This window comes from Natrix helvetica, assembly GCF_964273705.1.
Source record: "Natrix helvetica genome assembly, chromosome: 1".
Classification (NCBI taxonomy): domain Eukaryota; kingdom Metazoa; phylum Chordata; class Lepidosauria; order Squamata; family Natricidae; genus Natrix; species Natrix helvetica.
Window position 1 is genome coordinate 372,225,677 of NC_138548.1, and position 13,527 is coordinate 372,239,203.

The following is a 13,527-nucleotide window of genomic DNA, read 5'->3' on the forward strand; positions in this document are numbered from 1 at the left end:
CTGCAGTGATTCACTTAACAAATGTGGCAAGAAGTCCTAAAATGGGACAAAGCTCACTTACATTTCTCACTTAGCAACCTAAGTTTTGGGTTCAATTGTGGTCTTAAGTTGAGGACTACCTGTATTTTTAACAATTAAAAAAATAAATTGAAACAAAAAGCAAAGTCAAAGGGCAGACTGAATGGACCACTAGGTCTTTTTCTGCTATCAGTTTTCCATATTTCTAGTCTTTTAGTCTAGTCCAGGGGTGTCAAACTCGATTTCACTTAGTGCTGTATCAGGGTTGTGTTTGAGCTGGCCAGGGGTGGGGGGCATGGCCACGGTGGGCGTGGCCACCTCAGCATCACTCATGTCGGTGCCTGTGGTGGCCTAAGCACTCTGCCAGCGGAAGTGGGCCCCCCCGAGCTGTTTTCGCTGGCGAAAGCACCACGGGCTGGTCATTCAGTTTCCAGGGCAACCCCGCAGGCCAGATTAAGCATTCCGCGGGCCGCGTTTGACACCCCTGGTCTAATCCAACCCACTACCCAAGGCAGAATTCCTTATACCAGTGATGGCAAACCTTTTTTGCCTCGGGTGTCAAAAGCACATGCTCGCATGCCCATCACATAATTTAATGCCCCCCAACGCCATGTCCCCGGTGCATGTGCATATGATACCCCCCCCTGCCCTGCGCATGCACATACGGTTTTCTTTGAGCCTGGGAAGGGTGAAAACAGCTTCTTCTGCCTCCCCGGAGGCCGGAAACACCCCGTTTTGACTTACGTGTGCGCAGTAGGTTCCTTTTTCGCCCTCCCCAGGCTCCAGAGCCTTTCTAGGAGCCTGCAGAGGGTGAAAAATGGCCCAACACACAAACTGGAAGTTCGGGAATGGACTTCCGGGTTGCCCATTCACCATTTTTCTCCCTCTAGAGGCTTCAGGATGCTTCTCTAATGCACAAACCGGAGGTCCTTTCCCGAACTTCTGGTTTGCCCGTTGGGCAGTTTTTCACCGTCTGGAGGATTCAGGGAAGCCTCCAGAGGACGAAAAACGGTCGAAAACTAATGCCAGAAATCAGCTGGCCTGTGCGCACACGCATGCTGACAGGACAACACCTTGTGTGCCCTCAGAAATGGCTCCACATGCCTCCTATGGCATGTGTACCATAGGTTCGCCATCACAACCTTATACCATCTTGGACAAATGAAAACCTCCACAACAGAGCATCCACAACTTTGGATTTTGACCAGCAGCAATTGAACAGGCACTTGCCATTTTAATTTTGGTAATTGCAAATCCTCCATACTGACTTCTTTGCTTTTTGAGCTATTACGGTTGGGAAACAATTACCTTAATCTTTTCCTGGTGGTATGGTCAGAACAGCGCAGCTGTGTCACATGTGCATTGGATGGAGACCTAATGTATATTATAAAACATTGTATGTCTTCTGTAGGATATCTGCATCTGTCTTGGCAGTTAGAACAATGCCATGATTGTTCTATGCAAAAGAAAAACAGCTGACATTTGAACATTAAATACATATCAATCACACTGGTTCCTTTTGTAATAAGGAACGTTTAGGCAAACAAGCATTAAAAAAAGGATGTCCCATAGATCAGTGACCCCTAACCTTTTGGGCACCGGGAACAGGTTCCATGGAGAGAGATTTTCTGCAGACCGGAGGAGTGGTTTCACATGCTACCTGCATTCCATGGATGGGGCTTCGCTTGTTTGTGTGGCCCAGTTTCTGCCATGCCATGACCTGGTGCACTTGCCATTCTTATTTTGGTAGTTACAAATCCTCCATTCTGACCTCTTTGCTTTTTTGGCTATTAGTTCTGCCACACCTTCAACAGAACTTTGGTGATTTATTTTGTTAGTTTTTGCTTGAGGGTGCCAAACACAAACATAATCAAGTCACTAATCATTTTGATGGCTGCTTTTGAACGATCTCCATCTCCTTTATATCATTTTTTCAAATGGGGCAATGAGAACTATGCACAATATTCATATACTGTAGAAAGGAATAACAGTTGCAGCTGGTTTATTTCCATTCTTTTCCTACTGATCCCTAATGTGGGATTTATTTTTTCTCATCTGCCACATACAGAGTCAATAGCTTCACAGGGGTCTCCATTATAACCTAATCCTCGGTTAATTACAGTTCAACAATGTGTATGTCAAATTAAGAAGTTATGCCCAAATGCACATCATGTTCAACGTTCTTCAAGTGAACTACAATGTTCACTGAATTGGCTGTTCTGTCTATTTAAAGAGATTTCTCTCAAATTCCTCACACTTTACTTTTCAATATTTTAGTATCGTCTGCAGGCTTGGCCAGTATGGCATTTTCTCCCAATGGTTTTGGGGTATTAAGTGGTTGACTGAAGTAAAGTCTCTTACCGGTAGAAATCCAATTACTGTCCTGTCAATAAATGACACATCAGTCACATATCTGAAGGACTGTCGAAATCGTGCTTCAAAAAGGAACAGGTCAAGAATAAAAATAGTGTAAATAAAATTTAACAAAATCCCATTGCCATTAAAATAAGGAAGCAGACTGGTTCTTGTTTACATGCATCAACTCTTACACCCAAACATGTTCTTTCCAGCTTCCAAGCAAAACAACAAAAATATGAGAAATTGGTGAAGGGATAACTTTACTATAAAAGGAAGAGGTGAGAATGTAGAAACTAATAAAACTGGAAATGTCTGAAGAAGAGATAAGCGGATATTTATCCACTTGGATAGTAGAAGAAAAGAGAGAGAACTCTACTGTAAGCCTTAGAGAAACAGTTAAATTTCAGATAAACAAGTCTCTCCTTATATTGTTTAATAAACAAGTTGGAACATAAGGAATGTGGAACAATTAACAAATCTCAGAATATTCCCATTGCCAACACTTTAAAAGATGTAGAAAAAAAATTCTTTGTAAGACTTGTTCTTACAGGTCAAGAAGTAACTTGAGATCTAATATGTTATTACTTATAAATATGTATGCATGTATTTTCCTTCCTTTATTTTTACCACATTCCCCAATTTTTTTGAAATGTATAAATATCAGCATCTCTCATTATTTGCATGGGTGTTTCTCATTACTCACTTGGTGGGTCTTAACAATACATACTGTCTAATAAATACTGCAGTGAGCCTGCATTTTTTGCATTTTGAGTCCACGTGGTCTCCATGACACAAGATCTTTCTCTTAACTACTGTACAGTTTGGGCCTCAACAATGAGTATATAAAATTAGGAAGTTATGCCCCAGTACCCATCACTTGCAATATTGTTTAGTTTAGCTTACTTTATTGTCATTGCACATGACACAACAAAATTAAATGCCGATCAGTGTACATTATAACTATAAAAATAAAAACACAAGCATACATCCTTTACTTTCTATATAATTGAAATTGAAAACCTGATATTGCACTATACCGTAGAATTCAATATACGTAGTTCAAAAAACGGGTGCCCAGGATGAGATGGATCTTTAAGAATGTTTTGAACTTTCCTAACGCAGCGGGAGCTATAAAGCTCTTCCAAAGAGGGGAGAGGGCAACAAATGAGCTTCTGGGCAATGACGTTGACCCTCTGGAATGCTGTCCTATATGCCACTGTACAATTGGCAAACCATACACAGATGCAGTAAGTTAAAACAAAACGGAATGCACAGGTACAGTATAGGTGATACCTTACTCAGTAGTAGTAACTGTGAAAGGGATCTTGGAGTCCTAGTGGACAACCATTTAAATATGAGCCAGCAGTGTGCAGCAGCTGCCAAAAAAGCCAACACAGTTCTAGGCTGCATCAACAGAGGGATAGAATCAAGATCACGTGAAGTGTTAATACCACTTTATAATGCCTTGGTAAGGCCACACTTGGAATACTGCATTCAGTTCTGGTCGCCACGATGTAAAAAAGATGTGGAGACTCTAGAAAGAGTGCAGAGAAGAGCAACAAAGATGATTAGGGGACTGGAGACTAAAACATATGAAGAACGGTTGCAGGAACTGGGTATGTTTAGCTTAAGAGAAAGAAGGACTAGGGGAGACATGATAGCATTATTCCAATATCTCAGAGGTTGCCACAAAGAAGAGGGAGTCAAACTATTCTCCAAAGCACCTGAGGGTAGAACAAGAAGCAATGGGTGGAAACTAATCAAGGAGAGAAGCAACTTAGAACTGAGGAGAAATTTCCTGACAGTGAGAACAATTAATCAGTGGAACAGCTTGCCTCCAGAAGTTGTGAATGCCCCAACACTGGAAGTCTTTAAGAAGATGTTGGATAGCTATTTGTCTGAAACGGTATAGGGTTTCCTGCCTAGGCAGGGGGTTGGACTAGAAGACCTCCAAGGTCCCTTCCAACTCTACTATTGTATTGTATTGTATTGTATTGTATTGTATTGTAAAATACTCTCTATGGTGCAGCGATAAAAGATCACCAGTAATTTTTCATTCAGTTGTTTCCTGAAAGGTCTCAGGTAGTATAATGTCCAGAGAGCAGCACCTTCCACCGTTGCCAAGACTGCCTAAAACCAGAAGCCTAAAAAAAAAAAGCCAATGGCCGGCAACCTTGCAGGTGTCCAGAAATGGCAAGACACCGTCAACCAAGATATGCAAGTTGCGGGCCTGCGCCCTGGAGACGCAGCTGATCATGCAAAGTGGCATTAAATGATCCGAAAAGCAGACCTTGCACCTGCAGAAATATGCTAGGAAGAAGAAGGTGAGTTCTTTTTTGTGTGGATCCTTTTATGAAAAGAGAGGGAAGTGTTGTGACTGAAACTCTTTCCACACTCCTGGCACTCATATGGTTTTTCTCCTGTGTGGATCCTCCTATGTGAACTGAGGGAACTGCTTGTATTGAAACTCTTTCCACAATCTGTGCAATGGTAGGGTTTCTCGCCAGAGTGGATCCTTTTATGCGATATCAGGGAACTGCTTGTATAAAAGCTCTTTTCACAATCTGTGCATTTATACAGCTTCTCCCCTGAGTGGATCTTCTTGTGAGAACTAAGGTGGCTGCTTTTACTGAATTTCTTTCCACAATCCATGCATTGATATGGTTTCATCCCAGTATGGATCCTTTCATGGGAACTAAGGGAAGCACTTTGGCTGAAACTCTTCCCACATTCCGTGCACTTATATGGTTTCTCCCCCGTGTGGATCCTTTTATGGGCAGTGAGGGAACCACTGGTGGTGAAGCTCTTTCCGCAGTCTGTGCATTTGTACGGCTTCTCTCCTGTGTGGATCCTTTTATGGCAGGACAGATTTCTGTGTTGACTGAAGCACTTTCCACACTCCGTACATCTATATGGCTTCTCTCCTGTGTGGATCCTTTCATGAGAAATAAGATCAGTACTCTTGCGGAAGCTCTTTCCACACACTGTGCATTTATATGGTTTCTCCCCTGTGTGGATCCTTTTATGGGAAATGAGTTCACTGCTTGTACTGAAGCTCTTTCCACAATCCATGCACTGATAGGGTTTCATCCCTGTATGAATCCTTTCATGGGAAGTAAGGGAAGTGCTCTGGCTGAAACTCTTCCCACATTCCCTGCATTTATATGGTTTTTCACCTGTGTGGATCCTTTGATGACTGGTAAGGTTATTGCTCCAACTGAAACTTTTCCCACACTCCATGCATTGATACGGCTTCTCGCCTGTGTGGATCCTTTTATGGGAAGTAAGATCACTCCTACTTATAAAGCACTTTCCACAATCTGTGCATTGATATGGTTTCTCCCCTGTGTGGATCCTTTCATGGGAAGTAAGACCACGTCTCATGGTAAAGGTTTTTCCACACTCCAGACATTTAAACGGTTTTTCCCCTGTATGGATCCTTTTATGGGAAATGAGATCACTGCTTTGACTGAACTTTTTTCCACAATCCATGCACTGATATGGTTTCATCCCGGTATGCATCCTTTCATGAGAAGTAAGGGAAGTACTTTGGTTGAAACTCTTTCCGCATTCTGTGCACTTATATGGTTTCTCCCCTGTGTGGATCCTTTTATGGGCAGTAAGGGAACCAGCTGTGGTGAAGCTCTTTCCACAGTCTGTACATCTATATGGTTTTTCCCCCTTGTGGATCCTTTTATGAGAAGTAAAATCAATACTCATACTGAACTTTCTTTCATATTCCATCCTTTTATATTTCTTTCCTGCATGAGACTTTTTATGCAAAGTAAGATCACTGCTTGTGTAGAAACTCTTTCTGCACTCTGTACATTTATAAGACTTCTCCATTCTATGGGTTGTTTTATGGGCGTTAAAAGTACTGCTATCACAAAAGCTTTTCCCACTGTCTGAATATTTATGTGATTTTGGTTTCTCAACACTTTGATGTAAAGGAAGACATAAATTCAAATCTTTTTTTCCATGTTCCTTGCATTCAACCGGCTTCTCTTTAGAGTGGGTTCTGCGACATTCAGAGATGACTGATTTATTGCTGACTGTTTTCCCACCCTTTAAACAGCTTCTTTTTGCTTTGTGAGGTTGGATATTGAAGTTGCAATTTTCTCTATGCTGAAAAATAGACAATTTTTCCTTCCTATTATTCAACCCGTTTTCTTCAGTTACAGTTGGTTTCCTCCGATTTCGAAATATCCTTTTTGTAGACTCTGTCCTTTCCAGTGAATTCACACCCGGTTCATTATAATCTTCAGGCTCTTCCCTATCATCTGTTTGGAAGGAAAAAAGAGAAGAAAATTAAACACGAGATGTTTAGATGTAAAATGAAGTGCCATCATATCATATTAGCCTCCTTTTTTTCTTTCAACACTACCATACCAAGGTTTTTCCCTCTAAACTACATGGTGGGGGGCTTTGTTTACTGCATCTCTGATCCTTCCTGTTACCTCCAGAATGCTGGACTGCTAGGAGACACCTAAGGTATGAGGTCCCATAGAGCTCCATTATTTGTATGCATTAGGGAAAGTAATTTGAGGTCAATTTGGGAAGTAGCATCTAGAGTTCTGGAGTGGAATATGATTATATTCATATTTCAAATGTGGAAGACAAGTTGAAATTAAATCAAGAGAAAATGGAGGTACGGTTGATACAAGTAAACTGTTCTTAAATGATGGGATTTAGCACTTTTGAGATGAATCACTGGAAGCTCTTAACTACAATCTATGACTGTGTCAGGGATGGGTTCTTCTACCGGTTGGTACTGGTTCGCTCTGAGGGGCCCCCTGGTACGGGTTGCTCGCATATGCGCAGTTGACTGTTAATTGCTCTGCACATGCGCAGAAACATGCTGGCAATGACAGAAGACACCAGGGAACCGGTTCGGGGGTGTGGCCAGCCTGGGCTGCTGCTGGTTCTGCAACCCAGGCTGAATGACCACTACCGGTTCGGCCGAACCGGGCTCAACGGGGAGCAACCCACCTCTGGACTGTGTGCAAAAATATCATTTGAAATGAAACTGCTGTTCAGTACAGTTTGGATGTATAGCCAAATATCACACTAGTTTGGACTGAGCATATGTGCCACTCTTACTATCCATAGAGCAGGGTTGTCAAACTTGCAGCCCACAAGCCAGATGCGTCATGCTCTGGCCACGCCCACACCATTTAGCGAAGGGAAAAAAGTTACAATATGTCACATAACGCTGCTGTGATGTCACGAGTTTAACACTCCTGCCATAGAGGAAAAATGGTGAAAACTGAATGAATTAAGATGCCCATGGAAATTATATCAAGTAACCTGGCAGATGTTATTTTTTTCTCATGGCCTGCTTTGTTCAGTATTGGAGAGAGAAATCAATGCATTGACAAAAGAGTGGTAAAAGTGAGCCTCCTTGAAAGATTCCCCGCCCAGTCAAACATCATTGACCAGCAAGTATGTTTTCCATTGAGCTATTCATCTTTTCACAAAGCTTCTGGTGTTTCTAGACTCCCATTATTTACAGGCACTTGATTATCCAAATATGTGGCAGAGAATCAAATGCCTTCTTGAAATCAACGCTGTTTTTCTATTAAAGTTACTTATTTAGCAATAGCAATACAAATAGCTTATATAGACTTATTTGTTGCTTTACACTGCTTTGCTTTTAACTCTCTCTAAGCGGTTTAGAGAGTCAACCTATTGTCTCCAACAATCAGGGTCCTCATTTTACCGACCTCGTAAGGGTGGAAGGCTGACTCAACCTTGAGCCTCTGAGATTTGAATTGCTGAACTGCTGGCAGTTGGCAGCAGAATTAGCCTGTAATATTGCATTCTAAGCATTGCACCACCTCCTTATTTTGATTTATATAGTTGTCTGTATCACATAGGTGACTCTGGACATGACTCACATATGGACATTTCCATTCTCTCTAGGAAAAGTACAGACCTTAATCTCTGAAAAACTGGTAAAAATATACCTTCTCCGCATTTCAATCCAGAGCAAAATGGATCCCTTACACATGAAATCCACATTCTTAGCATATCCCCACCCCCAATTAATTAATAAACTGCTTATCTCTCATCAGAATATACTTTATCTCAACCCAGAGCAAATCTCTTACCCAAGGATTCCACATTCTTAGCATTTTCCAGCATGACCTCTCTGTATACGGATTTTTGGTCAAAATCCAGCAGGGCCCACTCCTCCTCAGAGAAAAACACAGTTACATCTTGAAAGGACACAGGGATCTGTAGTACAAAAACATTTGTTAATGTAGAATTCCAGAAAACATTAGGAAATTCCTTATTCTAATGGAAAATACTCCACTCACTGGGAGCAACCCTTCTATTCTTCTTGATCCACTCCTGGGACAAGATAAGGGAGCAAAATGGATTCCAATACTTCCTTCAAGGTTGCTTATCAAACAAATATTTGGATATCCCTATATGATAGCTTAAACTTTAATCAATGTCTTGTCCAGTAGGACATACACAGTCTCATTGAACAACTAGAAGACGTTGTTGAGAGATGTCCTCAGGAAAATGTTTGAGATGCTATGGATGGTACCAGAACCTTGGGAAGATGCTCCGAAAATTTGTTTGGATGGAAGATATTAAATTGGCGCTTGAAAAGGGACCCAGACTACTTTGGGGAGAGTTGCATGTTTCTTGACTAAATAATGTTGCACTCTGAGAGATGGGACCCTCCTACCTGAATTGGAAGCACAGCTACTGTTTCTGCTCCACCACAAAGAGAAGATCTTTCCATTGGTATAATCACCATTGTTCCATTTTCTGATAAAAGTAGAGAAAGTACATGTTTTAAAAACAACTGGAAAAAAACTCTGCACACGAGACTCAGGTAATACAGTAAACAAAACTCATGAATATAAAGACGTCAGGCACTACATAATTCATGAGGACACCAATACATCAAAATAAACCATCTTTTACCTGAAGTTATCTTCTGAGATAGGTCCTCCTGGGGGATCCCCCCAAAGATAATTTCTTGAGGGAAAAGTGACACATCTTCTAATGCTTTAGAACCATGGGTGGCCATCTCCATGAAATGCCCATGAACCTGAAATAGGAGTGAAGAGAACATTACTGCCCCTGCCCCAGCTTGTTATCTGACCTTGGAAATCACCAGGATGAAGGCAGATGGAATCATTTATCTATCAAGGACACATTTTATTAAAATCAACCTGATTATATTTAAGAATTCATTCATATTATTTTTATGATCTCACCAGCTCCTTTCCCTGTATTTTCTGCTTCACACGGCTCAGAAGGAAACCTTCAGCTAAAGTCACTTCCTGGGACCTGGTCTCTGCTCCATGCATCCCAACACAGCTCTCCACCTCAGTGGGCAGAGTGGAAAGCTGCAGGATTACCAGAGGTGGTATTCAGCAGGTTTTGACAAGTTCTGGAGAACCGGTAGCGGAAATTTTGAGTAGTTGGGAGAACTGGTAAATACCACCTCTGACTGGCCCCACCCTCATCCATTCTCTGCCTCCTGAGTCCCAGCTGATCCGGAGGAAATGGGATTTAGCAGTATCCTTCCCCTGCCATGCCCACCAAGCCACGCCACGCCCACAAAACCGGTAGTAAATTTTTTTTGAATCCCATCCCTGAGGATTACCATCTGAGCTTTCATGCAGCCCTCTTGTTTCCGCCACTGATCGTAAAGATGATGGAGTTGGCTGCATATGCCTTGGAGCCCCTCCGCTTCCTGGCAACAAAGCTCCCTGAAAGGGCAACACTGGACAACACAATGTATGGCTGCTTCTTCCAGAATGTTCTGCTTGGTTCTTGCTGCTTGCCCAAACAAATCCGAAGGCTCTTCCGAATCTACGATGCCGCTTTTATTCATGGGAGCAGAATGGTAAGTTGAGCCTCCTTCTGCCATCTTAGAGAATGACGTCTTTCTCCCTTGAATGATCAGCTTCCAAGGTAAGATGAAAACAAGCAGAATCCAGTAATCCAACACTGGGAAGAACTTTTTTTCATTAATCAATTCATTTAAAATTTATATTCATCAGTCCAGACACATGATAACTGGGTGGCCTGCAAAGAATAAAAGCAAGGCAGGATAAGAAGCAACGGATGGAAACTAATCAAAGGAGAGAAGCAACCTAGAACTAAGGAGAAATTTCCTGACAGAACAACTGATCAGTGGAACAACTTGCCTCCAGAAGTTGTGAATGCTCCAAAATTAGAAGTTTTAAAGAAGAGACCGGAGCACCATTTATCTGAAATGGTATAGGGTTTATTCCCTGAGCAAGGGGTTGGATTAGAGGACCTCCAAGGTCCCTTCCAACTCTGTCATTCTGTGATTCAAACACAGCTGATGACAACTACCAATGAAAATAGTTGCAAAGGGGAAGAAAAAAATTCTTAAGGTCATTAATGCAACATAAAGAACTTCCACCAGAGACAGACCTAAGAAACAGTGTGCAGGTTAAAAAAAACCTTGGATGTTTGTGGGTTTTAATCTTTTTTACGACTATCTGCCCAAGCTGCTACTTTGGCAGGACTCAAATACCTAGATACCTGGGGGATACTGACAGGGAATGCAGATCAACCCGGTCCCTTGGACTTTTTCCTTGTTTCCAAGTGGTGGGAAGGAGACGCCTTCTCTAAGCCAGGAAAACCCAGATCCGACCTGCAGATGCGCTCAGCACACAACAAACCCTGAGTTTGCTGGGGTCCTCAGGAGGGACCTTGTGCAGGATTCCATCTTTAACCCAGAATAGGATCTTCTTGCAGAAGCACATATGGTAAAAATGACACAGGAAGTATAGGAGGTGGAAACATGGGAAGGTTTCCCTACAAGACCCCCCCTTCCAGATAAATCAATATGCTGCCCATCTCACCGATAAGAGATCCTCAGGAGGGAGCTGGTGCAGAACTGAATCCTTAACCCAGAAGGGGCTCTCCTTGCAGAGACAAGCGTCCTACGGACCCCTTAAAGGAGTGGGACGGCAAATGAGTAGCTGAAATCTTGGGGGTTTCCAAGAAGGACGCTTCTCCAGATCCAGAGACTGAGATTACCCAAGCCTGGCTCGGCAGTTCACCAGAGCCCGTCCGTTCCGCGGCATCCCTGCGCTTTCCAAGCCCGGCAGCTGCGGGATAGGTGGGGCCGGCGAAGGAAGGGAGAAGATCGGTCCAGCGTTTTGGAGAGGGCGCCGCTTCCTGGGAAAGCCGTCCTTCGGCGTGCGAACTTCCTGCCCTCCCTTTGCAAGCATCGGGCGAGATGCTTCCCCGGAGCAAAGCAATTCGGCTGAATCCAAGGGTTGTTTGCAAACGGCGCCCTCTAGCGGGTCCTGCGTGCCAAGCCTGCGCGGCGATGGACGGGAAGCGAGGTATTCAGAATGGAAGGGACGTTGGAAGAGCTTGTTTAGATTAGATTAACAGAGTTGGAAGGGACCTTGTAGGTCATCTAGTCCAACCTCCCGCCCAAGCAGGAGACGCTACACCATTTCTGACAAATGGCAGTCCAATCTCTCCTTGAAAGCCTCCAGTGATGAAGCTCCCACAATTTCTGAAGGCTTCTATTCTATTGGTTGATTGTTCTCACTGTCAGAAAGTTCCTCCTTATTTCTATGTTAAATCTCTCCTTGGTCAGTTTCCATCCATTATTCCTTGTCTGGCCTTTGGGTGCCTTGGAAAATAACTTGGCCCCTTCCTCTCTGTGGCAGCCCCTCAAATATTGAAAGGCTGCTATCATTTCTCCCCTGGTCCTTCACTTCACTAGACTAGCCATGCCCAGTTCTGTAACTGTTCTTCATCATACAATCGGAATAGAACAGAATTGGAAGGGACTTTGGAAATCCTTTAGTCCAACCCCCTCCTGCCCTACACAGGAGATCCCTACACCATTTCAGACAAGTGACTATCCAGTCTCTTTTTAAAAACCTCCAGTGATGGAGCACCCAAAGCTGTTCCACTGGTTAATTTTCCTCACTGTTAGGAAGCTTCTCCTCAATTCCAGATTGCTTCTCTCCTTGATTAGTTTCCATCCATTGTTTCTTGTCCTGCCTTCTGGTACTTTGGAAAGTAAATTGATCCCCCTCCTCTTTGTGGCAGCCTCTAAAATACTGGAATACTGCTATAATTGTCCTCACTAGTCCTTCTTTTCTATAGACTAGCCAAACTCAAATCCTGCAACTGTTCTTCATATGTTTTAATCTCCAGGTGTTTAATCATCTTAGTTGCTTTTCTTTGCACTTTTTCCTAAAGTCTTGTTGGAAGAAATGTCCTTCTGGGTTCGACTCCAAGTGGGGAAAAAGACACTGGAGACATGGAGGCTGCTTGGAAAGATGGTTTTAATGGTGGACAGGACCACATGGCCTGAGTCATGAACAGAAAAGGTGATCACATGCTTCAATGTTGGTGGAGAAGAAGAGAAGGCAAAGGAAGAGAGTGAAGAAGGGCTTGCAGGGCTTTTTATAATCTGTTCTGCCCCACCTATCTGTTTCCTGTTCCTGTGCAAGAAATGTATTCTGATTGGCTGTCAGACTCACATGGGCCTGTGCAAGGGCAACCCTCTAGGCTGAGTTTTGAATCCAGGTTTGGTTGAATTCTCAGTTGCCATGTGGTCAGTTGAGTAAAGGCTTATATTATCATGCCTTCATTCCCATCCCCCTGGAGCTGAAGGGGAGAACTCTTTATTATGTAAAGTGGACTAGCTTGGCCTTCCCAATGGCCCATTGACAAAGTGGGGATGGGCAGGAAGCTGCAGGAAATTACTTTGTGTTTAAAATGTGTTTCTCCCTTTTTCACATCCAGGAAAATATAACATTCTGCCTTTTCAATATTTCCTAGGATATTTCATTTTTTGGGGAGAGGGCTGGGTGATACCTTCCTACACAAGCATTGAGGAACAGTCCCAATCTGAAGTGACAAAAGCTGTGAGAATCCTGAAGAAAAGAAAAATCCAGAACATAGAAAGGAATTGAATTCCCCAATGGGAATATTTCTCAAAAGCATCCAGTTTTTTTTTTAAACTTTACCTCAGCAATTGCAGATGTGTCGGGAAGTGACAGTTCAAAGTTACCACAACACTGAAATAACTGACTTACAACCATTTTTCACACTTATGACCGTTGCAGCATCTCCAGGGTCATGTGATTTACATTTGGATGCTTGACAAGCAACTCG

General features: G+C 42.9%; 1 protein-coding gene across 2 annotated transcripts; it reads right to left on the bottom strand.

Moving 5' to 3' along the window:
• Nucleotides 1-4,354: 4,354 nt before the first annotated feature.
• LOC309391764 (uncharacterized protein) lies at nucleotides 4,355-11,520 on the bottom strand. Of its 2 annotated transcripts, XM_081952470.1 has the most exons (6): nucleotides 11,241-11,520; nucleotides 10,007-10,312; nucleotides 9,319-9,445; nucleotides 9,077-9,159; nucleotides 8,487-8,613; nucleotides 4,357-6,656 (listed from the first exon to the last, which is right to left on the bottom strand). In XM_081952470.1, the coding sequence occupies exons 2-6, from the start codon at nucleotides 10,271-10,273 to the stop codon at nucleotides 4,687-4,689; spliced, it is 2,574 nt and encodes an 857-aa protein (XP_081808596.1). In that variant the 5' UTR covers nucleotides 10,274-10,312; nucleotides 11,241-11,520; the 3' UTR covers nucleotides 4,357-4,686. The 2 variants fall into 2 exon arrangements, with proteins under 2 accessions (XP_081808597.1, XP_081808596.1); XM_081952471.1 differs by lacking the exons at nucleotides 9,077-9,159; nucleotides 9,319-9,445; nucleotides 10,007-10,312; nucleotides 11,241-11,520 and adding an exon at nucleotides 9,615-9,741 and having other exon boundaries at nucleotides 4,355-6,656.
• Between the last annotated feature and the right edge of the window lie 2,007 nt (nucleotides 11,521-13,527).